The sequence below is a fragment of the Eumetopias jubatus genome, unplaced genomic scaffold (assembly GCF_037043125.1).
Source record: "Eumetopias jubatus isolate StellerSeaLion01/CBP00866 unplaced genomic scaffold, mEumJub1_p1.0 scaffold_9, whole genome shotgun sequence".
Lineage (NCBI taxonomy): Eukaryota > Metazoa > Chordata > Mammalia > Carnivora > Otariidae > Eumetopias > Eumetopias jubatus.
In genome coordinates this window covers 39,794,053-39,816,093 of record NW_028274815.1, presented here as the reverse complement: position 1 = coordinate 39,816,093, position 22,041 = coordinate 39,794,053, and the positions used below count along the sequence as shown (strand labels likewise).

Genomic DNA, 22,041 nt, shown 5'->3' with positions numbered 1-22,041 from the left:
ACTGAAGAGTTTTGTTCAGGGTTCTCCTCTTCGAACAGTGTGAAGAAATGTATAGAACCTCCGGCAACAGGACGCAGGAGAAGCTGCTGTTTGCTCCTTCCCAGAGGGCACAACAGTATCCTCCGTTTGGAGGAGGGATTCTTGGGTGGGTAGTGGCCAGGCTTTGAAGGAGTGCAGGACACTGGTGCCCATACTAGTTGATTCAGAGGATCTTTCGTTTAAAAAATCAGTAGTTCCTGGTAGCACCCTCAAATCTTAAGAAGTAGTCATGGGGGTTTAAGCCATTGTTTGCTTGGTGTGTAATGACAGAGCTGAGAGTATGGTAGAGGTATTGGGGTTTCTTTCACTATACACACACAAATTTCTGTATGTGTTACATATGTAATTAAAACTTATTTTACGGAGTTTTTGGTCATCAAAGCTCAAGATCTTAGTGAAAAATCTAAAGAGATTTCTGTGTCTTCATAGGACATCACAGCTGCCCCTTACGCATTTCAGGATGACCCTTACCTCATACCAACATCCTCTGTGGAATCTGTGAGTGTTCTTATGTAGTTTTTCTAGCGTTATGTTTTATCTTGCTTGTTTGGGTGCAACCACGCATACAGAATTTAGCTTTGGTGTAAAAACCTTTGAAAAGGTAACAGTTTCAAAGTTTTAGAGATTGGCTGTGGAAGGGATTTGGGATTTAATACGTAGGGCTCTTTGACACTGGAGCAGTCCACTCGGTTTCAGTGTACTGGTTTTATGTACCCCAAGCTGTATATAAGATGTGACCTAAAATGTCACACTTGGTAGCAGAGGTGGATATATAATGATGTGTAATTTAACTTCTAATTGGGTTTCTATGTATTGTTGGATTCTTTGAGGGGGAGGCTTGCTGAGGGTACAATTTTTGTCTCTTAGTTTAAATCTTTTTCTTTATATAGCGTTCATTTTTATTGGCAAAGAAGTCTGGGGAGAATGCAGCAAAGTTTATTATTAATTCCCATCCCAAGTACTTTCAGAAGGACATAGCTGAACCTCATATACCGGTAAGGAGAGCTAATAGTGGTTTTCGGGTATTACTACGTATATGTAAATTAAACCACGTTTTCATGGCTAATATTTCAGTAGCCACTTGAATGTCCTCAGTATTGGGTGAAGTCTTTTGATGTGTATGGTTATCTTTGCTTACACTAGTAACTTTTTTTTTTTTTTTCAACTCCTGTCTGTATTTGCTCCTCATCCTGTCTTCCCTATTCGGCTTCTGTGATGCCAGAATCTTAGGTCTTTACCTCTGTGACTCTTCTTTTCAGTTTTCTTCAGTAGCTTTTCTATCCACCCCTTGAATGTGGAGGTCTTGGCCCAGATCCGTCTACTTTGATAGTCCAGTGTCCTGGTTTCTCTTTAGAGTGTGTCACCCCTTCTGCCTTTTGCTTTGAACTCCAAATTGTATTTCCAACTACCTCCGCGTCCTGTAGTCATGAAGCGTGAATGTCGTGCGGCACGCTGCGTGTTAGCGATTGTGCTCAGTGCCGGTGTTACAGTGACCAGCGGAACAGAGGCACCTCTGCCCTCCTGGTTTTATTAGTGGAGATAGTAACCTCAGGCTTGTGTCCCAGACTCCTTTTTTCCTGAAAGTCATGCACCCAGGCACAGCCTCCTCAAGCAGCAGCTCCCAGTGACAAAGTAGGAGATCAGTGTGATTGTGCAGGTGACAGTGCCAGAGTCCCATGTGGGGACAGCAGCAGTGATGGCCCTCGAGCCCTTGGATGTTTTTAATTAGCAGTTATACTCTTCTGTGCTAATGAGCTCACTTCCGCTTGACGCCTTCCATGGGTCCCTGCCTCCCTGACAGACAGCACTGTCACACCTTCCAGAGCTCGTCATTTACATTCCCGCTGTGCTATGATTCCTTCCTTCCTTGCTTTCTCTGTTAGATGCGGAGAACCCTGGAGGTAGAGAAGGACTTCGATCTGTGCCTCCAATGCCTCACTTTGTGCCTGGCAGAAAAAGGCATTCAATAAGTATTGAAATAAACTAGTGAGTGAGGTAAAATCAGCATACCTTGGTGATGGTCAGTGTTTTTAGAGTGAAAGAAGCTTCAGGACTGAAAGGTTTCTGCCTTTGCAAACCAGGTATACTCTTGACACATTGAAACAAGATTGGAAGGAAAGGAGAAAGGGTAGTTTTCGGCAGGGGACAAGAAAAGTTCAACTTGAGGGTGGGGAAGTTAGTTGGAAACCGGATTCTTTGGATATGAATTAAATATTTATTTATTTTGGGGTGCTTTTAAATTCTCCCTGAGCTAGGAGATAGCTAATTGATCTTGTTTTGGATCCTAGAGGGGTTCTTCGATTTTTTTTTTTTTTTTTTTTTTTTTTAAGTTCTAGTCCCTACGAAGATTTACACTTGGTGCCTGGTTTTGAAAAATGAATTGGGACAGTGAAGTTTGATTTTGGTGTGTTGGTGATAAAAGTTTAGTCCTGCTCCCTTTTACCTGTTTGTTGTAACTAGCCATTTTCTTTTCCTAGTGTTTAATGCCTGAGTACTTTGAACCTCAGATTGAAGATATAAGTGAAGCAGCCTTGAGGGAAAGAATCAAACTCAAAAAAGTCAAAGCTTCTGTGGACATGTTTGATCAACTCTTGCAAGCAGGTGACTCAGTTCATGGAGCGTGGGCTTGGAAGTGGGCTGTGGTTACATGACCCTGCTGGTTGTGAGCAAAAGTTACAAGGATCTCTGCTTGATGCAGTGTTCATGCTTTTAACATTTAATAGTATTTCAAGTTCTGCTTCAGCTTTCCTTTCAAAGTATAAGTGAAATCAGTGAGATGGAGTTGCAACTTAGTTTACTGTGCTCTTGGGCTGTATTGTGCAGCAGATAGAGAAATTATAGAGCCATTCTTCCTTGGCTTCCATTTTTAACATTGGGCATGTACATACTGTATTCAGATTTCTTGTACTCTTTAAATATGTTTGGAGACATAGACAAGAAAGGAATGTTTAAAAAGGAAGGAGCACTGAACTGAACTGGGATACTGATTCTAACTCTGACACTAATTAGCTCTGTGGCCTTGGAAAAAAATCCCTTAATTTCTCAGAATTTCTGTCTCTCATTCTCTGGCTCTCTGACTTTGATCTGGATGACCCTCTAGCGGAATAGATCTAAACTGCATGGCTTGTCCACTACCAGGGGAAGAATGTACCTGCAGTGATATCAAAGGCAGCGGGATTGTAAGTTAGTGGACTCCAGAGTGCTGTTCAGTGACTTAGGATAACAAGCAATCAAACACAGAAGAGATAGGAACTGGACTGAATCAGTGTATTCTCGAACACAAGAAACCTTTACAGAAAGCTGTATTTGATTTGAGAATTTTGGTTTGTTGTCTGCTCTGGCATTGGATACACACATGAATTGCTGATGCACATTATAATTTAGGGAGGCTTTTGCCTCTGCTCATTGAATATGGTAAATGCTAAGACTGCATTCAAGTACTTAGTGCTCAGACCGGTCTTTAGTTTCATACCCTGTGCTGTAGGCACATGCAGGCATTCAGTAACGGTTCTAGAGACGGCGTGTCAGACCCACAGCTCGGAGTAACAGAACAAGCCACTATACCGTGGGGGGGATTAGAGGAAGTTTTACTAACAAGCCCCTAATAAGTACCAAACAATTTGCTTGGCATTTCACATACTTAATTTAATTCTATTATGCTCTGTGTTTTATAATCATTTTATAAAGAAAGCTGGTTATTAAGTAAGTTTCCAGGGATACACAGTTCTGAGATAGTAAGATCATCCAGTCCAGTTTCCCTCCATAGCCTCTCTTCTCTCCACTCTGCCGTGCTCTTTTATGAGCTTTTAAATTTCCCAATTGGCATTTTTATTATCAGTATATTTTCTTTAGAAAAATAATACTTCCTGTTCCCTTTTTTTCCCTAGTGTCAAGACGGGAACATAACGTTTTTGAGTATCACCTTTTTTTTTTTAAGATTTTATTAATTAGAGAGCACAAGCAGGGGGAGTGGCAGGCAGAGGCAGAGGGAGAAGCAGGTTCCCTGCGGAGCGGGGGGAGCCCGATGTGGGGCTTGATCCCAGGACACCGGGATCATGACCTGAGCTGAAGGCAGTCGCTTAACCGACTGAGCCACCCAGGCGCCGAGTATCACTTTTTTAAAAGCTACTATAATAAGACATTTATGCTAGTATTTCTAGGCAAGGATTCCAGTGAGGGCCTGGATCCAAGTGGAATAGTTCTGCTTGCATTTGTTAAAAAATGGAACTGGGCCAGGGGAACTAAGTGGCAGTAATTTGCAGAGTGTTCAGTTTGGAAACAATAGTTAAAACCTTGAGATCGTTTCTCTAGGGACGTGAGTATGTAAAATAAGTGAGCACGGGGTCAGCATTGTCTTGTGCTTTAGTCCTTCCTGTCAGACCCCATGGTTCATAGGGATTGTCCCTGTGTGCGTTCCTCCGAGTTGACGTGGAGTGCATACTCATCCATTCTTAGAATGGTGCGTGACACTAAATACGAGCCACGAAAGCCACAGTTTGTAGAAAAAGTGAATTTTAATCCAGTGAGCTTCAGTTCTTTACTGTTTCAATGTTTCTTTCCCTTTTTTTCTCCTACCCACAGGAACCACTATATCTTTGGAAACAAGTAATAGTCTCTTGGATTTGTTGTGTTACTATGGTGACAAGGAGCCCCCAGCTGATTATCATTTTCAGAAAAGTGAAAAATCAGAAGAGTTGGTAATGGATTTTGGCAGTGATTTTTTTAAAATTTCTTTTGATAGTAATAACCATCTCAACGTAAGGCGGGTTCTTATGCCATATGTTAGGAGAGTAGAGATTTGTTCTGAGATGTGATATGGTATAGTAGCTTTGATAAAAAGTGGTTTGGCGGAAGAAAGATTAAAACAATTATTTTAATTCTGGTTTCCTTCTTAAAAATATTTTGACCTTGCCTACCACATGCAGGCAAAGCTTTGACCAGAAATGTTTAGGCAAATTCTTCTTTTGTTGTTACTTACAGTGACCATATGATGTGTAAGGAACAGGGAAAGACTCCAGGGCCCCAGCCCCCCCAAAAAAGGCATACATAACATGGACAGAGAGGAGTGAGCACACTGCTGGGGGTATAGAGCAGGTATTGTGCCAAGGGCTGGCCTGTAGATAGGGAGTCCTATCTTAATTTCTCAACCCAAGAGTTTTATTTCTAGAGAAAGATCCCAAGGACATCTTTAGGTCATGTGAACAAAGATTATATATGTCATTTTCATAATATTCATACACGTAGTTACAAAAATGTGGAAAACTGGATGTCCAGTGGCATGTCATTGGATTATGGTAATGTGATGGTGTAGTGTAGGTCTATTTGGCTGTGGAAAGATGCACCATATGTTGATAAGTGAGAAGATAGGCAGACAATAATATTTCATTTTTATGAAATATTTTCATATGCATGAGGAAAAATGAAAAGTGCTTTTTTTCCGTTTATGTCTAATTTTGCTCCACTAAATATGGAGTATTTACATACAGAGTAATTAAGTCTTTTAAAATGTATAGGCATATACGTTATTTCTGTGTGGATCAAGCTAGATAGAGCCAGCTCAGGCCAGGCTATGTTTGGATTTCCAGTTCCTCTCTCTGAGCGAGGCTATGCAGGGAACTGGCTTCATCTATCTCCAGGCCGTCAGTTCTCGTTTTAAGTGCTAGCTTTACTTTTCATCTCTCAGTGAGCTGATTTATGCTGAAAAAATTACCAGTTTTTTAAATGAACACTTACTGGGTTTTTTTCTTCACCTTCTGTTGGGCCTGTATTTTATTTTTCCGAAGTTCCCTTTGCCTTTCTGGGATTTTAAGTATTCTAAGTAGGAAAATGCATTGCATTGTCATTTTTTTGTTTTATTTCTGTTGATGGTTCATTTCAGGAGGAGGCCGCAGAGGAAAATGATGAGAAATCTAAGAAGGCTGATCATCAGTTTGGAGTCACATGGAGGTATGTTACACATCGTTAGAACCTTGTAGTATGGTTTTTTACGGCACTTGGCATGTTCCCGAAGAGGTGCTCCTGAAGTTTTCTAAAATAAAATTTGTTTTTAGCATACAATACAAATGTGACCTTGGTATTCATATGCATTTAGAGCTCGTTCCATAAGATCTTTACTTCCAACCAGCAGTACAAGGTTGACGATTCATTCTTCATAGCCCCCCCCACCCCATTTCACTTCATGTCACCTTCACATAATGTTGGTTTCTTAGGTAGTTTCATCAGTGCTACTCTGCAATAAGTACCTCCTGTTGTGAAAGATTGGCTAATTTTGTTTATGTAAGAATACACATACACTAGAATGTCGTTCTAAATTAAGGCTACTGGCCAGCAAGCAGAAATACTCAGTGTTTCCAGACAAAAGGTGAGTAATGTTTAACTAACATTTCAGAATTTAAGTTAACTGAATAGAAATGTGTAAGAGAGATTTCACGTGGACATCTGGAGGAGAGCTACCATTAATATCTGAAGTCTTTTGAAGTGATGAATAGAATCAAACATTAAATTTCTTTAGTAGATTTTAATAATTTCGCATAGTGGTTAAGAGCATGGACTTTGGCATACCATCCTGGCTCAAATCCTGCTTCTGATTTCCAAGACCTCTGTAAAGAGGCAGAAGCAAGATACAGCATGGTCTGTATAACATGGTTACATTGATTGATCGATTGGTTGGTTGGTTGATAGGGAAGAAGGAAGGAAGGACGACGCACCAGAGTGTGACACGTACACGCTAGAATACGAGAGAGAGATTCTGGAGAAACTGCTTGTTCATGGTGGCCTCTGGGGAGTTGTATATGGTTGAGAGAGGGTAGGGAAACTTCGCTGTGTATCCTCTGTACACTTTGCTTTTTGTTTAGTATTGTGAGTATATATTTTTTGTAAAAATTTTCAGTCCTGGTTCTGTCATTTAACCGCCAAGATGCGGACCCCTTGAGGTTTTTGAGCCTCAGTTTTTCCCATTTTTCAGAATGATAACCATGTCTCTCTCTCTCTCTCTCTCTCTCTCTGTCTGGATGGTAGGAATTGTGTGTATGAAGTGCTTGGCACAGTGCTTGGAACATTTTGAACTCACAAGAGATTGTGATAACTATTGGTTTTTTGTGTTTCCCCTGGTTAATTTACTCTTCCTGTGTCTAGGGCAAAAAACAATGCTGAGAGAATCTTCGCTCTAATGCCAGAGAAAAACTCACACTCCTACTGCACAATGATCCGGGGAATGGTGAAGGTAACATTTATTTTTCTATTTTTATCTTTAATTTCCACTAAATCAGGATTTTTCACCCTCAGAATTATTGACAGCTGGGCCAGATAATTTGTCGTAGGGGCTCTCCAGTGCAACACAGTGTTTAGAAGCTCCCTGTTCTCTACCCCCTGCACATCAGTACTACATCCTCCCCAGCCCTCAGTTGTGACAACTAGAAATATCACCAGGAATTACCACATGTCACCTGGGAGGCAAAATTTCCACAGCAGTGGATTATAAACTTCATGAGAACCAGGACCTTGTCTGTTTTGTTTACTGCTGTATTCTCAAACCCTAAAACAGTCAATGTGCAAGTATTTTTTAAGTCAACATGTTAGAGGTTGCTTAATGTTTATGCTTTCTCTGTCCTAGCACCGAGCTCCTGTGCAGGCATTAAACTTGTACACTGAATTATTAAACAACAGACTCCATGGTAAGTGTGTTTGTGGAGAATTCCTTTTCTTTCCTTAAGAATCTGTAATATCTGGGATGCCTGGGTGGCTTAGTTGGTTGAGCATCTGCCTTCAGCTGAGGTCATGATCCTGGGTCCTGGGATCCAGTCCCACATCGGGCTCCCTGCTCAGCGGGGAGCCTGCTTCTCCTTCTGCCTGCCGCTCCCCCTGCTGTGGTATCTCTGTCTCTCTCTGACAAATAAATAAATCTTAAAAAAAAAAAAATCTGTAACATCTTTGAATCCGCAAAATATTTGGATCTTGCCTCAATTACGAGCTCAGTTTTTACCTTTTCATGTAGCATTGGTGTTCATTGGCATATATATAGAAGCAGGAGGAGAGATCCAGAGCAGGGGGTGATTGTCTAGTGTTGTGGGCACATGGTAAGTGAGCTAGGAGCCACATGTGTATTACTTCTTTGCCTTAAACTGAGGCATTTAGGGGTTAAACTTCAACCCAGATTTTTTGTTTACAGCTGATGTGTACACCTTCAACGCATTGATTGAAGCAACAGCATTGAGTGTGAATAAGAAATTAGAGGACAAATGGAATAATATACTGGTAAGGAGGAACCCTCATTTATCTTGTGCTGGGCCTAAAATACCTTTTCCTAGAAATAAAGGGGGTGGAGAGAGCATATTTTGCACATTTTCAAGGCAGGTACAACAACGCTGGGCACTCAGCGGTTGTGTTTACATCCTCCCAGCAACCTTGTAGTTTTAAGTAGCCGTGTCTGACATGTGAGAAGAAATGTTAACTGACCCAGAGTTCAGAAAGACCTCAGTTGCTTTATTTCTCATCATAGTTTTTTAATTACAAAAATGTGTATTAACTGAAACATTTTTATCAGGTAAGTTTGAAAAATTATATTCATTGGATTTAAATAACTTAGGAATAGAAATGTTTTTATGTTTTTATACCATACGGTTTATGCGTCTTTATACCATACTGCTGCTCATTTTACAGGAAAACACTCCAGTTTATTCTAGTCTGTTCTTTTGCTTTAGTAGGCGGGGCGAAGACAGTTGGGACACCTTGATCAAGTGAGGTGGGGTGACTGAATGGGGTAACTTCTCTAAAAGGCAAAGTCACTGGTCCTGCTAATAGATAATTCTTAAATTAGGGATATATTTAGTAATGTTAGACTCAGCCAGAGAGCCAAATTCTTTTTTAGTGTGTAATATTAGTTAATTGGACAAATTACCTACCCAGGCATAAATGAGACTTACGCTTTTGACTCAACTAGGAGCTGCTAAAACAAATGGCTGCACAGAAGGTGAAACCAAATCTACAGACATTTAATACCATTCTGAAATGCCTCCGGAGATTTCATGTATTTGGAAGATTGCCAGCCTTACAGACCTTTCGTGAAATGAAAGCCATCGGAATAGGTGAGTATGTGTCATGTCCCTCCCTGGAGGCTGAGCCAGTGCTGGCCAGAAGTCTTAGATGCAGACAGGGAGAAAAGAGATGGTAAACTTTCTGTTTATATAACCTATTGAGAACTTCGATTCCACCATTTGGCACACTTCATAACAAGTATTTAGTAATGGTGGGAGCTCCTTTATCTTCATGCTCTTTATAGCAAATTACAATGTTCTTTTAATATTTTAGGTACTTTTCTATGGATTTTTGGGAGAACTGTTCACTTAAGAATTAAATAGTTTTAAATCCCATGACATTTGCTAGCATAATTAGCTATTTGAACCTAAATGTGCTACTGTGTTGTATAGTTTTCTGTAATTAAAGGTTGTTTGGGCCTCAGTTCACTTCAGTATGCTTTAGTGTTCTTGAATGAAGAATTACAGTACAAGTGCATTAGCTGTAACATTTACTAATGATATGTCAAGGCTTTCTAAGAGTGTTTACGATCCCTTTCCACTTAACATTAATTAAAATGAGCTACGATAGGTCTTTGTTCAGAGGAATAGAAATGTATCATCTTTTACTTAAATACCAAGGTCAGTGTGTTTTTAGTTCAGTGTGCCTCAGTAAACTGTATTTTTGGACAGCTGTGTTTGACTTATTTCTTATTTTTTTCTGTCAACCTGGTAATTTAGAACCCTCGCTTGCAACATACCACTATATGATTCAGCTGTTTTATCACCATGGTATGTACGACGTTATGTATTAATTTATATAGAAAGCTGACACATTCTCTTATGTTTATGTGATTGTTACAGGCCTCTTTCACTGCATACGATTTAAGAATAGAGAATGCAAATTAACATTCCTATAGCCTGAGCAAAAAGTTATTCCAGCTGGAAGGGGCAGGGCCATTAAAGGTACTAACAGGGTTGGTGTACAATTACAAATGGTCCGAAGGTGGGGCGCCTGGGTGGCTCAGTCGGTTAAGTGTCTGCCTTCGGCTCAGGTCATGGTCCCAGGGTCCTGGGATCGAGCCCCGCATCGGGCTCCCTGCTCGGCGGGAAGCCTGCTTCCTCCTCTCCTCCCAGCTCAGGCTATCTTCTATCTCTGTCTCTCGCTCTCAAATAAATAAAAATCTAAAACAATTAAAAATAAAAGGACTTAAAAAAAAAAAAAACAAATGGTCAGAAGGTATGTTAGTCTGGAGTTCTTTTGCCCCCCTCCAGAGCTGTGCTTTTCAGGCAAATAGCCATTAGGCACACATGCCTCTTTAATGAAAGTTAAATGACATTGAAGATTTGTTCATCGAATTAGTGCTGGGTACCCATGTGTGGCCGCCGGCTGCTGTATGCAGTGACGCAGCAAGAGATCATTCCCATTTGTACAGGGACTTGTTGGACAGTAACCTTGACCTTATTTTGAAGCCTTGTAGGAGAACCTTTTGGCTCCATTTGTCACCTGCTTTAGGTCAGCCACTTCCTGTAGGAGCTGTGCTCTGTTGAACGGACTCCAGAGCAAGGCACACCAGAGCTGAAAGTTCACCTCCGTCATTTACCAGTTGTGCCAGAAGGGACTGGATGCCCTACCTGAGTGAATACCGTAGGGCTGTAATGATGAAATGAACTATGCCCAGTGTCTTGTCTCTGCTTGGAAGGCATGCAGTAGGCACTCCTAGTCTGTCAGTTTTTAGCCATTTGCCCCAACCTGAGAAAGAACCCCTGGGTTCAGAAATGACTGCTCCAGTCCTTTTCTCTTGTGGTAGACTTTATATATATAAAACAGAAGAACTTCATTATCTCTATTTTGGTGGACTAATTTTACAAAATCCACATCCTCACCTATGGGGAGGATTTTTATTTATTAGAGTGGCGGTGGGGGGAAGAGGTAACAGACTTTATCTTGAAAACAGGTAAACAGTTTCCACAATAATTATCTTCTAAAATTTTACTCAACCTTGACGACATTTTAGTGAAACTAGTGTTTCTGACCCCAAAATCTGTTGCATTTTTCTCTACCATCACGTATCACTTCGGTTCAGTTGCGTCCTGCTTCCTAAGTAACACTCGGGAACATGGGGACAGACTCAGAGGAGAAGTGTCCGTTTGCCTTACACGTAGGTAAACTGGCTCCCTGCAGTAACAACTTAAAGGTATTTACTCAAAGGAGAAAGCCTAAAGAAAGAAAGAAAAATGTAAATTATTATGTAATTAATAAAATGATTAGAAATGCCAGCAAATGGAAACATGCTTGAGGAAATTGTAGAAATACATCTGTACTGTCATTAATATTACATTATCACTTGTGTGAGGATAACGTAGGGAACAGCTTGTATGAATAAGGTGATGTGTTGGGAATTGTGTAGGTGCATTTTATACCTATTAGTACTCAGTTCATGTGATTTTAAGAGGATTTCCTAAGTCCATTAATTCTACAGTTTTTTCTTGGCCTTTTCATCCTGATTGTACGTAACACAAATGATTACTAGCAAAAAAAGTTTGTTTTTCTAAGTATGCAGATTTGGTGAGGTTGTGTGTGTCTCCCACTTGGTGAAAGTCAAGCTTGAGACAAGATAAAAGAGGAAGGGAAAGTGTGCTGGGAGCACATAGACAAAGAGCTGGAACTGTCCAAGATCATATGGAGAGTTCCCCTCTGTAGTGTGTGCATCTGCTCCTTCAACGAGCATACGCTCTGCTGGCTATATGCCAGGCAGTCTGCTGCAGGGGGAGAGGAGGTGTGGCCCCTTGAACTGCGGTCTGTGTGGTTGGTGGGGGTACAGATGGGACTCCTTATAAAGCCTAATTGCTTTTTCGTTCTGCAGAAAACCCTTCAAAAGGATCATCCCTCATAATCTATGACATTATGAACGAATTAACAGGACAGAAATTTTCCCCAAAGGACCCAGATGACGGTATGCATAGAAATTGCTTGTGTGCAACAAAGAGCCTGCTTTCCTGATTGCCAGTTATTGGAGACCTTATGATAGGACAGGGTTTAATTTAGCTTAGTTGTCTTAACGGTGATTATTCTGAAGAAGCCAAAATACGTGTGGAGCGTTGCTCTATGCTTCCTCTCCTAGAGTTTTTATTCCTTTAGGCTTAACTTACACATTAACAGTTTTATTAAGTTTTATTTTTAGGATTTTTATTAATGCTGCTCACTTGAAAATAAATTTTATCCATTGTAACCAAGACTTTGTGAACTTTTTCAGATATGTTTTTTCAGTCAGCCATGAGAGCTGTAAGTACTGTTTCTTGTTTAACTTTTGTTTTTCTTTTTTCCTTTTATCCACTTAAATTCATCTGTAACTCATGCGGGGTTGGGGGTCTTCCCTGATTCTTTCACTTTCTCTTTTATGTCTTTGGTCCAAATTTTTTTTCTCTTAAATTTTATATTAATTCACATAGCATCCCTACCTTTATTTATTGTACACATTTTCTTTTTTCACACCTTTGTTCAGATAAGATTTCAGAGTATTTCATGTTTACCTAATTTTGACTTTTTAAATTGATAATGGTTGTTTTGAATTTTGGTTTTTCATTTTGTGTTGATCAGAAGTTTTAGGCAGTTTCAGGATGGATTAGCATACCCTATTCCCTAAGGATAATTGCTTTCCGAAAGTTCAGTGTGTATCCTTGCATGTTTTTTCCTCTAGGTATTCAAACACACACAACCAGACACATTTCCGTTATATTTTGTTTGTTGACCACAATATAGTATTTCATAGGAGGGAGGGACTACAATTTACTTACCTCTTCTGTGAGTGTGTTTTAGAGTTAGTTCATGGGGTTTTTTGCAAATATAGTGATGCTGAAATGAGCACTCCATCTGTCTTTGACCAAGTGTTTTCATAGGATTGATTTCTAAAGGTACAATCACTAGATCAAAATCATTTTATTTTAAATTTCACATAACTTGAGGTTTGCCTTTTTTTTCCCCCCTCAATCTTATAACTCATTTGCTGTCAACCACTAATACATTGAATCAGCATGAATATTTCCACAAGTAACTCTTTTTAATGTAATGAGCCACTGTTTGGCTGATAAATCTGAGTGATGCTTACTGTTTGCAAATTTTCAGTGCTCATTTCTCAGAGATCTAGAACTTGCTTATCAAGTACATGGCCTTTTAAACACTGGAGACAACTGGAAATTCATTGGACCAGATCATCGGCGTAACTTCTATTAGTAAGTGTGTTGGAAATAACATCCTTTTGCATTATTAGAGCTTCTTTAAACAACCATTAGTTCTGTTAAGTGGGAGACTCTTGGTAGCCCTCCTGTGTCACCTCTGTAGGCACCATGCCCCCAACTTACAGTACATGTTAATTGAGCACTTGGAAATTCAAGCAGTGGTAAACTGATTTGCCAGACTGAGATGTCTGCTCTGTATCTTTTAGACTATTTTTCTTTGTAATGCTTTAAATATACATATCTTTTTTCTCTAGGCCCTATTTTATATTTTTGAATGTATAGTAGGGTAGGTCCCTAACAAATTCAACACAGCCTCTTTTTTTTTTTAATTTTTTTTTAAGATTTTATTTATTAGAGAGGGGTGGAGGAGGGGCAGAGGGAGGGAGAGCAGCAGGCTTCCCGGTGAGCAGGGAGCCCAATGCGTGGCTCAATCCCAGGACCCTGAGATCATGACCCAAGCCAAAGGAAGACGCTTAACCGAGACACCCAGGCGCCCCAGCCTCTTGTTTTTAAAGCCCAAAGAGACTCCTCAAATGAGTTTGATTTCAGGTAGATAAGAACAGGAACTTGAGGCAGCCTGTTAATAGGCATGTGATGACTGTCTTCTGTGTGCCCATATTCTTGCTTCACATTGCATGCTTTTAAAATGGATGTGATACTCAACTGTTGGCTCACCATGAGCTGAGAGCATGAGGAGGCAGTCATGAATGGCCAGCTGAGGATAGAAGATATTAATTGGGAAGTCCAGAGAACATAGCACCTCCTGAGTCAAGCATTGGCCCATGTAACTTGATATTGTTTGTAACTTACAAAATTGATTTTAAATTCTGTGTAGCATATCCTGTAGCTGTGCTGTAATTTAATCATTCTCTTGTTGGGATCTGAGACTAAACCTACCTTTTCTCTCCACTACAGTTCCAAGTTCTTCAGTTTGCTTTGTCTAATGGAACAAATTGATGTCACGTTGCAGTGGTACAAGGACCTGATACCCTCAGTAAGATGAGTCATAACCTCTCATTGTAGATATGCTTATGGGTATCTTTGCTGACTAATACTTTAAAAATGTATTCGTATTTCTCTTAATCAGGTATTCTTTCCTCATTCCCAAACTTTGATAGACCTTCTCCAAGCATTGGATGTGGCCAACCGGCTAGAAATGATTCCTCAAATTTGGAAAGGTTGGTTCCAGCTTGTATGTCCAGGCCCATCTCACTCCATTGCCCTACATTTTGATTAATGTTAGGGATGGAAATTTCCATTTTTTTCACTAAATTGAATATATTAGTTAAGGTCTGCTTTATGGTTGCTGGCTCACATTGCGTATAATATTGCATGAGTAAAAATGCATTGAAAGTGACCTAAATAAGTTCCTTTGTGACAGGAAAAGGTGTGCAGTTGTTGTGTGACATGACAAAGGGAAGACCAGTGCTAATTACATGGCACACCCTAAATCAAAATTCAGGTCTCCATTCACAAAGCCTTTGTTATTCATCTGTACCCTGCTGCATCATTGTGACTCAGTTGTTAACCAGTGATATGTTTCTAAGAAATTGGCATGATTGTGCATTTCTGTGTATAAAATTGGTTGCGGAAGATGCTGTGTCTCTGCTACTAGGTGATGGTGATCACAACTTGAGTTTTCTGTCAGCTTCAAGTTTCCATGTCTGAACACTGAGACCATAACCCTGACCTATTTCACAAGATTGCTCTAGTGATTATTACATCAGAGATGGTTGACAATTACGAGGTGCTGTAATACAGTGTCTTGCCATATGGAGCTGGTAGCTGCTCCAGAGTAGTCACTTGACCGGGAGCAGGTTGCTGCCTTCCGTCGCTCCTTCATCCATTCTTACCGTGAATTATCCTGCCGGTTTCCTGGAGACCTGGAATAGTGTCAGCACCTGACTTGTACCCACCAAGAACTGTGACAGTGGACAGAGGTCAGCTGGAGAGTTTTGGTTTTACATGACAGTGATCACTTCTATGTTCTTTTTCTGTTTCAAGATAGTAAAGAATATGGTCACATTTTCCGCAATGACCTGAAAGAAGAGATTCTGATGCTCATGGCAAGGGATCAGCACCCACCAGAGGTAGGGTTATATCCAGATTCAAGTTATGTTACAGGGATTAGGTGTGCACTAACCAGTATGTTCTCTAACATTGTGGACCTTGTAAGGGTAAGTTCCTTGGTTTCATCTAGGGAGATGTTACGGACAATTCTCCCTAAACCTAGATTTAAATTCTGCATCTAAACATACCCAGCCATTAGCAGAATCCCATTTCTGAAGTCACTTTCATTCCTCCAGTCCAAAACTGTCTTGACAGTAGTAGCTTTTTGAAAAAATTCCCATCTAAAAAGAAAACTCGTAATGTATTTTTGAAGGATGTGGCCAATATTCAAATTATTGACCCCAGAGCAGGGCGGGGTACGTTCTTTTTTATTGCTTGTGTACTATACATGTGATGGGTTCAAATGGTAAAATGCATAGCTCAAAAATGCCACCGCTTTTGTGGAGTCTTCTGAACTTAGATTCTCCTAAAACCAGCTAGGCAGTTCTGCTGACTCTTCAGGGCCTCTCAGCTTCAGGTGGCGTTTGCTGACTGTGCTGCAGATATCAAATCCACTTACGAGAGCCAGGATGCCAGACAGATTGCTCCTGAGTGGCCAGCCAACTGCCTGAACTATATAGCTGTCCTCTTTTTAAGGGCTGGGAGAATGCAGGAAGCCTGGTGAGTACAAAACCACAAGTGTGAATTAGAAGCATTTGTACTTGGATCTCAGAGAACATTTTCCCTGGTCACTAGAATTTTCTGATTTGACTATTAGATGTGTAATCAGAAAAATGAGTTTTCTCTGGGACTGCAAATACCAACTGAAAAGGAAACTTTTGGAAGACGAGTATAGTATATACATTGTATTTAAGAGAGGACACAGCTTAATAAGGGCTAATTCTCTATTTCTCGCCTGTTTTCTGTATCCATGGGCAAGTAGTCACGTGTCCTGTCCACTTAAATAGAATGATCAAAGAATCTTATTTTTGAAAATGCCTTGGGCATTTGGCTTATCCAAGTATTTCAAGTGCAGGCTGTGCACTTGGAAACTGACATTTAAAAATGGCCTTGACTAGGGGCGCCTGGGTGGCTCAGTCATTAAGCGTCTGCCTTAGGCTCAGGTCATGATCCCAGGATCATGGAGCCCCACATCGGGCTCCCTGCTCGGCGGGGAGCCTGCTTCTCCCTCTCCCACTCCCCCTGCTTGTGTTCCCTCTGTGTGTGTGTCTGTCAAATAAATAACATTTAAAAAATAAAAATAATATAAAAATGGCCTTGACTAGAACCATCTTTGGTTTGTGTCACCATATACCTATCAGTTAGGTGTTTTCATCAGCACTTCCTTCACATACTAATTCTTAGTGTTTGTGAATGGACATTTTACATGCATTCCTTTTTCCAAAAGCAGAGAAGACAACAAAAGAATACTTTGTAGGAGTAGTCCTCGTTAGGTGCTTTTGTTCAGTAAGTGGGGTACTTGTATATGGCTTTTTCAACACAAGAAAGTAACTTGAACATAGGGTTGTCCGCCCAAAATGTGGCTGTTCACTGTCTTTAGGAAAAGCTGGTGAATGAAGGCTTTGCTGCCTAAACTGGTCTTAGGAGTGTAAATCACACACATGGCCTGCTACACTGCTAGTGACAGACCTTTGATGCTCGAATTTGTTCCCTCAGAACTCAGGTTGACACACACTTGTTACGAATCAGGCTGTGATGATTGGCGCAGGGGTACGGACCTCAGCTGAATCATGGGAGCTGAATGTCTGTGTTTCACCTTTGTCTTGCATGTGGCAGGCTGCTGGTGAGCACTTACATGAGACTCATGCCTTAAATCTGAGCCTGCTCTTCACAGTGTAATTCTAGGACACTGATCCCATTCTGGGATCGTAAGAGAGGAAAGAGATCGCACTCTATTGCATCCCCCTCTTTCTGCTGCCCACAGGGTGCATTCTGTCCCTGGGAGGACCGAAGTGATTCTCAAGAAGAGGATATACGCCCCCCAGTAATTCTCAACACTGGCAACGAATCAGACTTGCCTGTGAAACTTGAAATGTACATTTGTGTAGTTTGGGAGGAGGGAGTTGAAGCACCCAAGGTGCTTTAGATGTGAACAGGGCTGGGAGCCAGTGCAGCTCACAGACCTGTGTCTTCAGGAACTTGCAGTGGGAGAACAGCTGTGATCATCTGCTCACCTTCTGTGCTGTTTATACTCGTAATCTTTCTCATATCTCATCTTGAACAGGAAAATGTTGGGGCTTTTCAAGAAGCATAATAAGATCCCTGGGTAAGTTGAAGTTAAAAAGCCTCCCTGGGTACATCTTGGAATTAGCTGCATGGTCTTAACTCTTACCATGGGATGATTGGAATTTCTTCACATACCTCAGTCACAGTGATTGAGCATTCTTCTGCTCAAGCAAGTGGACAATTGCTTCCACCATCTAGGGCATCCTGAAGCAAGCACTGTTTTTAATCTGTGCTTGTTGATTGCAACACACTGGGCATACACTGAACAACAGATCCTTAATGAAGGCATAATGGACCAATGTTCATTGTATCTTTGGCCCTTTAGTCTTTGTGGCAGTGCCCGAGTGGCTCAGTTGGTTAAGTGTCTGCCTTTGGCTCAGGTCATGGTCCTGGGGTGCTGGGGTGGAGCCTCATGTCTGGCTTCTCATTGGAAGTCTGCTTCTCCCTCTGCCCCTCCCCCCACTCATGCTGCCCCTCTCTGATGAATCTTTTAAAATCTTAAAAGTCTTCATGTAAGTTTACCTCCAAAGCTACTGTTGTGGATTTCATGACTCAACTTTATAGAATGCTAGGTTTTACTTTGCCTATAAATCTTTGAGGGGGCTCAGGGGTTTAGTTGGGGAATGTTGACATTTTGCCTTTCTTTTACAGAAATGAGTTGTTGAATGAGTTTATGGACAGTGCAAAAGCATCCAACAGCCCTGCCCAGGCCATTGAGATAGTGAAGCTTGCAAGTGCCTTCAGCTTGCCTGTTTGCGAAGGCCTCACCCAGAGAGTGATGGCTGACTTTGTAATCAGCCAGGAACAGAAGTGAGTCCTGCATCAGATGGAGCAGACGATTTGTCCATCTACCCATTCAATGTTTATAGCTTTCTTCCTCCTGAACTTTTTTCCTTGCAAAACAACAGGATGCGATCGCTGTTTATTTCATTTGTCATACATGTCAGAGCCTATAGATTTGGCTCTTGGAAACTTCCCTTTTCATTAGAGCTTAGTGCAGCTGCAGAGTCCCCTCCCCCAAGCCTAAAATGCAGTGTAACCCTCTAGTTTATTTTCCTTACAGGGAAGCCCTGGGAAACCTAACCTCACTGACCAGTGATAGCGACAGCGGCAGTGACAGCGACAGCAATGAAGGCAAATAAAAGTGGGCGAATCAGGAGCAGCTGTGGCCTAGCATAGCTGTTGTACTTAAACTTGAGAACTGACATCTCTGTTCAACCATCTTGTGAAGAAAATAATTCAGACTTGAACTTCAAAGAACAATAGGTACAGCATGGACTATTTAAATTCCTAATTTGATACTTCCTAAGCCACCCATTCAGGGTTGACCATTTAAACAGAAGCAGCACTACCATTTTCATTTCTGTGGACACACATGGTGAGGATGCAGCTCCTGGCTTCGGCATAAGCTCTGCGCATGAGCAGTGTTTGTTCAGCGGACTTCACACTGCTGTCCAGTGTGGTTTGTCCTCCCGTCAGGGACTTGGCCTTCGTGGCCTGATGCTGTGATGCTGGTGCTTCCTCAGTCTTCGAGAAGGTGGCTAAAGGAGGTTTGCAATACATACATCTCCATTGATACCGGATCAGTAGCCCAATTTAAGGGATATTTTAGAGGTGAGAAATTTGCCATTGTTGTTTAATCATTTCTAAGATGCATAGTGTTTGGGCTGCACGAATGGGATAATGAAGGCTGTAAATAAACACTGTAGTTAAGGTGCATTTGTACGCATTCCCATTACTTTCACACAGCCTTTGTCTCCCCCCTGCCCCCCGACCCAGGCCCTGGGACTTGCACGAAAGTGCTCCCATCTCCCTTGCTTCCCCCTGTGTGTGCCAGCACCTTTAGTTGTACTCGGTCTACTACAAGTGGTCTAAAGTGAGGGCGGCTGGGCGCCTGGGCAGCTCAGTTAAGCGGCTGCTTCAGCTCAGGTCATGATCCCGGGATCCTGGGATCGAGTCCTGCATCGCGTTCCCTGCTCAGCGGGGAGCCTGCTCCTCCTGCCTGTGTGCTCACTTGTGCTCTCTCAATCACATAAAATCTTTTAAGATAAAGTGAGGACTGCTAGTCAAGAACCTCTACTACTACTGGCATTTCCCTTACCACTATGAAACCATACTGGAAGTGAGCAGGAACCTGCAGTTTACAGGAGCATTCTTGCCCTTCACCAGGGCTTCCCCAGGCTGCTTTGCTCATTCCTGGTCCCGGATCTACTGAGGGGCCCCATGAGTCCCTCCCAGATGAACAGCTTCCTCCTTACCCTGCCAGGGCTGCCACTGATGGGCTACTATTTTGTACCCTTGTCTGTTACATGTATCTGTTCCAGTTCTGCTTTCTATCCTCTCTCTCTAGACCTGGACCCAGCCGTATATCCCCAAAAACCTAAGTATTGGCTCATGTTTTCTCCTAGATTGCCGGTTTAAGATTTCTAATTAAAGGACAAAGGGGGCAGGGAAATGACAGTAATGAGCTATTAAGCATTCATGTGCATCATTCCCTGACATAACGAAGCAAATGAACAAAAGGATAGTTAAGGTTGATTAGCCTTTGATCTTGGTTTACAACTTCCAGGGAGAACCTGGCTTCCTGGAAGTTTCTGTTCACTCTGCTCCTTCCCGTCTTTCCTACAGATGCTTGCTCTCTTCTTGGCCAAGTACTCACTGCAGTCCTTATAAATGTGGTATACTTCTCCCCTTCTCAGGCCCCAACTGAACCCTCACCTTAGTGCTTGGCAGCTACAGAGCTGATAGGACAAAGTCCCATCTGGGCTGATGTCATGAAAATTTATAATGGATTTCAATGTAGTTCATTTGTTTTAACTGCTGTAGTTACTGCAAATACCAAGTCTAGGCAAATAACTGCTTCAAAGTTTCAGAAAATTAGCCCTCTAGGATTGGTCTCCATTCTCTCAAGAGCAAGCACAAGAGGAGGTAGGGTCAGAGGGAGGAGCAGACTCCCTGCAAAGCAAGGAGCTTGATGCGGGACTTGATGCCAGGACTCCAGGATCATAACCTGAGCGGAAAGGCAGGAGCTTAACCAACTGAGCCACCAAGGCACCCAAAGATTTTACTCTTAACCTCTACACCCAATGTGGGGTTCAAACTTTAACAACCCAGAGATTGAGTCACATGCTCCAACTGAACCAGCCAGGTGCCCCTCCATTCTCTCAGTGCTAAATGTTTATTCACTGACTAATGAAATATTAGCCTCTAATAGTAAAAGATGTTTTATCAGTTTTTGCTTTTGGTCCCTGGCTCTCCCCTCAATTTGCTGTCTTCTTCCTCACAACTGTCTCTAATATAACTCAAGTACTACAGGCTTAAAAGGCATTTACTAAAATGAGTGGCTTCTCGGTCATGTACTAGAACTCATTTTTAAGACCATTCTTAATAGGTCTTAACATTTCACAGATATTTATATAGGAAATATATATTACATTTACAACCTAAAATCAGTTCAGTATTTTAAAGAAAATGGTATGAAGAGAAAGATTTGAGTTCTGAATTGATCCAATTAAGGCCAGAATCAAGTTTTGAAAAGCTTTGGCGCATTAATGGCGTATAAAGCAACCATGTTAAAATAATCCAAAAATAGCCTTTTGGAAATTGGGAAATGAGGGTAATTTAACCATTTCTTAGTAACTTACCAAAAAGGAACAGGAGAAACCAGAGCATCAGAGGAACAAACTGTGGAGTCAGGACCCATGGAATGGGAAGGGTCAAGGGAGTAGGCCTGCTACATGTGAATAAACTTGTTCAATATGCCTCAGATCACCAGTGTGTGGAAATTAGGTACTAGTAGGTTCGAGGTACATAAGAACATTTGAGGACTCTAGCAATAAAATGTACTGTCTGATGTTTGTCTTTAAGGATTTAAGACAAAATTTTGGGGGTGATTAGAATACTGAAATGGATTAGAAAATCAAAATACATCACATGCAATAAAGCTGTGATACATTAACATATGCATACAGATACACATGTATAAGTGTATCTGGTCATGACATCAATTATTTTCTGCTGGTAAAGTTTAGAAACACTGAAATAGGGGCACCTGGGTGGCTCAGTCATTAAGCATCTGTCTTCGGCTCGGGTCACGATCCCAGGGTCGAAGCTTGCTTCTCCCTCTCCCACTCCCCCTGCTTATGTTCCCTCTCTTGCTGTGTCTCTGTCAAATCAATAAAATCTTTATATAAAAATAAAAACACTGAAATAGGACATGCTTGGAGACAGCGGTCACTGGAGCAAGGCTGGTCAGGGCAAGTGTATGGAGTCATTTAGATCAGATCTTTAGAGCAGAGTGGTGATTTACCAAAGACAAGTATTTGATTTGGTTAATAAAAGGCAACATGCTAATGGAATGATGGAAATGTAAGATACATAGGGTCTGGACAGGGAAGGAACATCCAGCCTGGCCCAGGAAGGAGCCTAACCTGTCAAAACGCTGTCCATCCAATCC

At 41.4% G+C, this 22,041-nt stretch overlaps 1 protein-coding gene and 1 non-coding gene across 5 annotated transcripts in view; both read left to right on the top strand.

The window, feature by feature from the left end:
- Nucleotides 1-21,787, top strand: part of PTCD3 (pentatricopeptide repeat domain 3) — a 31,888-nt gene extending 10,101 nt beyond the window's left edge. For 2 of the 4 annotated variants that reach the window (XM_028122376.2, XM_088026434.1), the window contains exons 5-24: nt 469-537; nt 930-1,034; nt 2,517-2,640; nt 4,621-4,736; nt 5,918-5,985; nt 7,174-7,261; nt 7,652-7,712; nt 8,207-8,292; nt 8,978-9,122; nt 9,792-9,842; nt 11,918-12,007; nt 12,308-12,336; nt 13,177-13,283; nt 14,205-14,283; nt 14,377-14,467; nt 15,294-15,379; nt 15,871-16,019; nt 17,584-17,625; nt 18,237-18,395; nt 18,649-21,787. In XM_028122376.2, coding sequence (XP_027978177.1) covers nt 469-537; nt 930-1,034; nt 2,517-2,640; nt 4,621-4,736; nt 5,918-5,985; nt 7,174-7,261; nt 7,652-7,712; nt 8,207-8,292; nt 8,978-9,122; nt 9,792-9,842; nt 11,918-12,007; nt 12,308-12,336; nt 13,177-13,283; nt 14,205-14,283; nt 14,377-14,467; nt 15,294-15,379; nt 15,871-16,019; nt 17,584-17,625; nt 18,237-18,395; nt 18,649-18,727 — 1,824 coding nt within the window. In that variant the 3' untranslated portion in view covers nt 18,728-21,787. Of the gene's footprint in view, nt 1-468; nt 538-929; nt 1,035-2,516; nt 2,641-4,620; nt 4,737-5,917; nt 5,986-7,173; nt 7,262-7,651; nt 7,713-8,206; nt 8,293-8,977; nt 9,123-9,791; nt 9,843-11,137; nt 11,213-11,917; nt 12,008-12,307; nt 12,337-13,176; nt 13,284-14,204; nt 14,284-14,376; nt 14,468-15,293; nt 15,380-15,870; nt 16,020-17,583; nt 17,626-18,236; nt 18,396-18,648 lie in introns of those variants that run through there. The other 2 variants (XM_028122375.2, XM_028122380.2) reach the window with 2 other exon arrangements.
- LOC114223518 (small nucleolar RNA SNORD94) lies at nt 17,046-17,183 on the top strand. Its single transcript, XR_003612172.1, has one exon. It is a non-coding gene; the product is annotated as a small nucleolar RNA SNORD94 (small nucleolar RNA).
- Nucleotides 21,788-22,041: the final 254 nt, after the last annotated feature.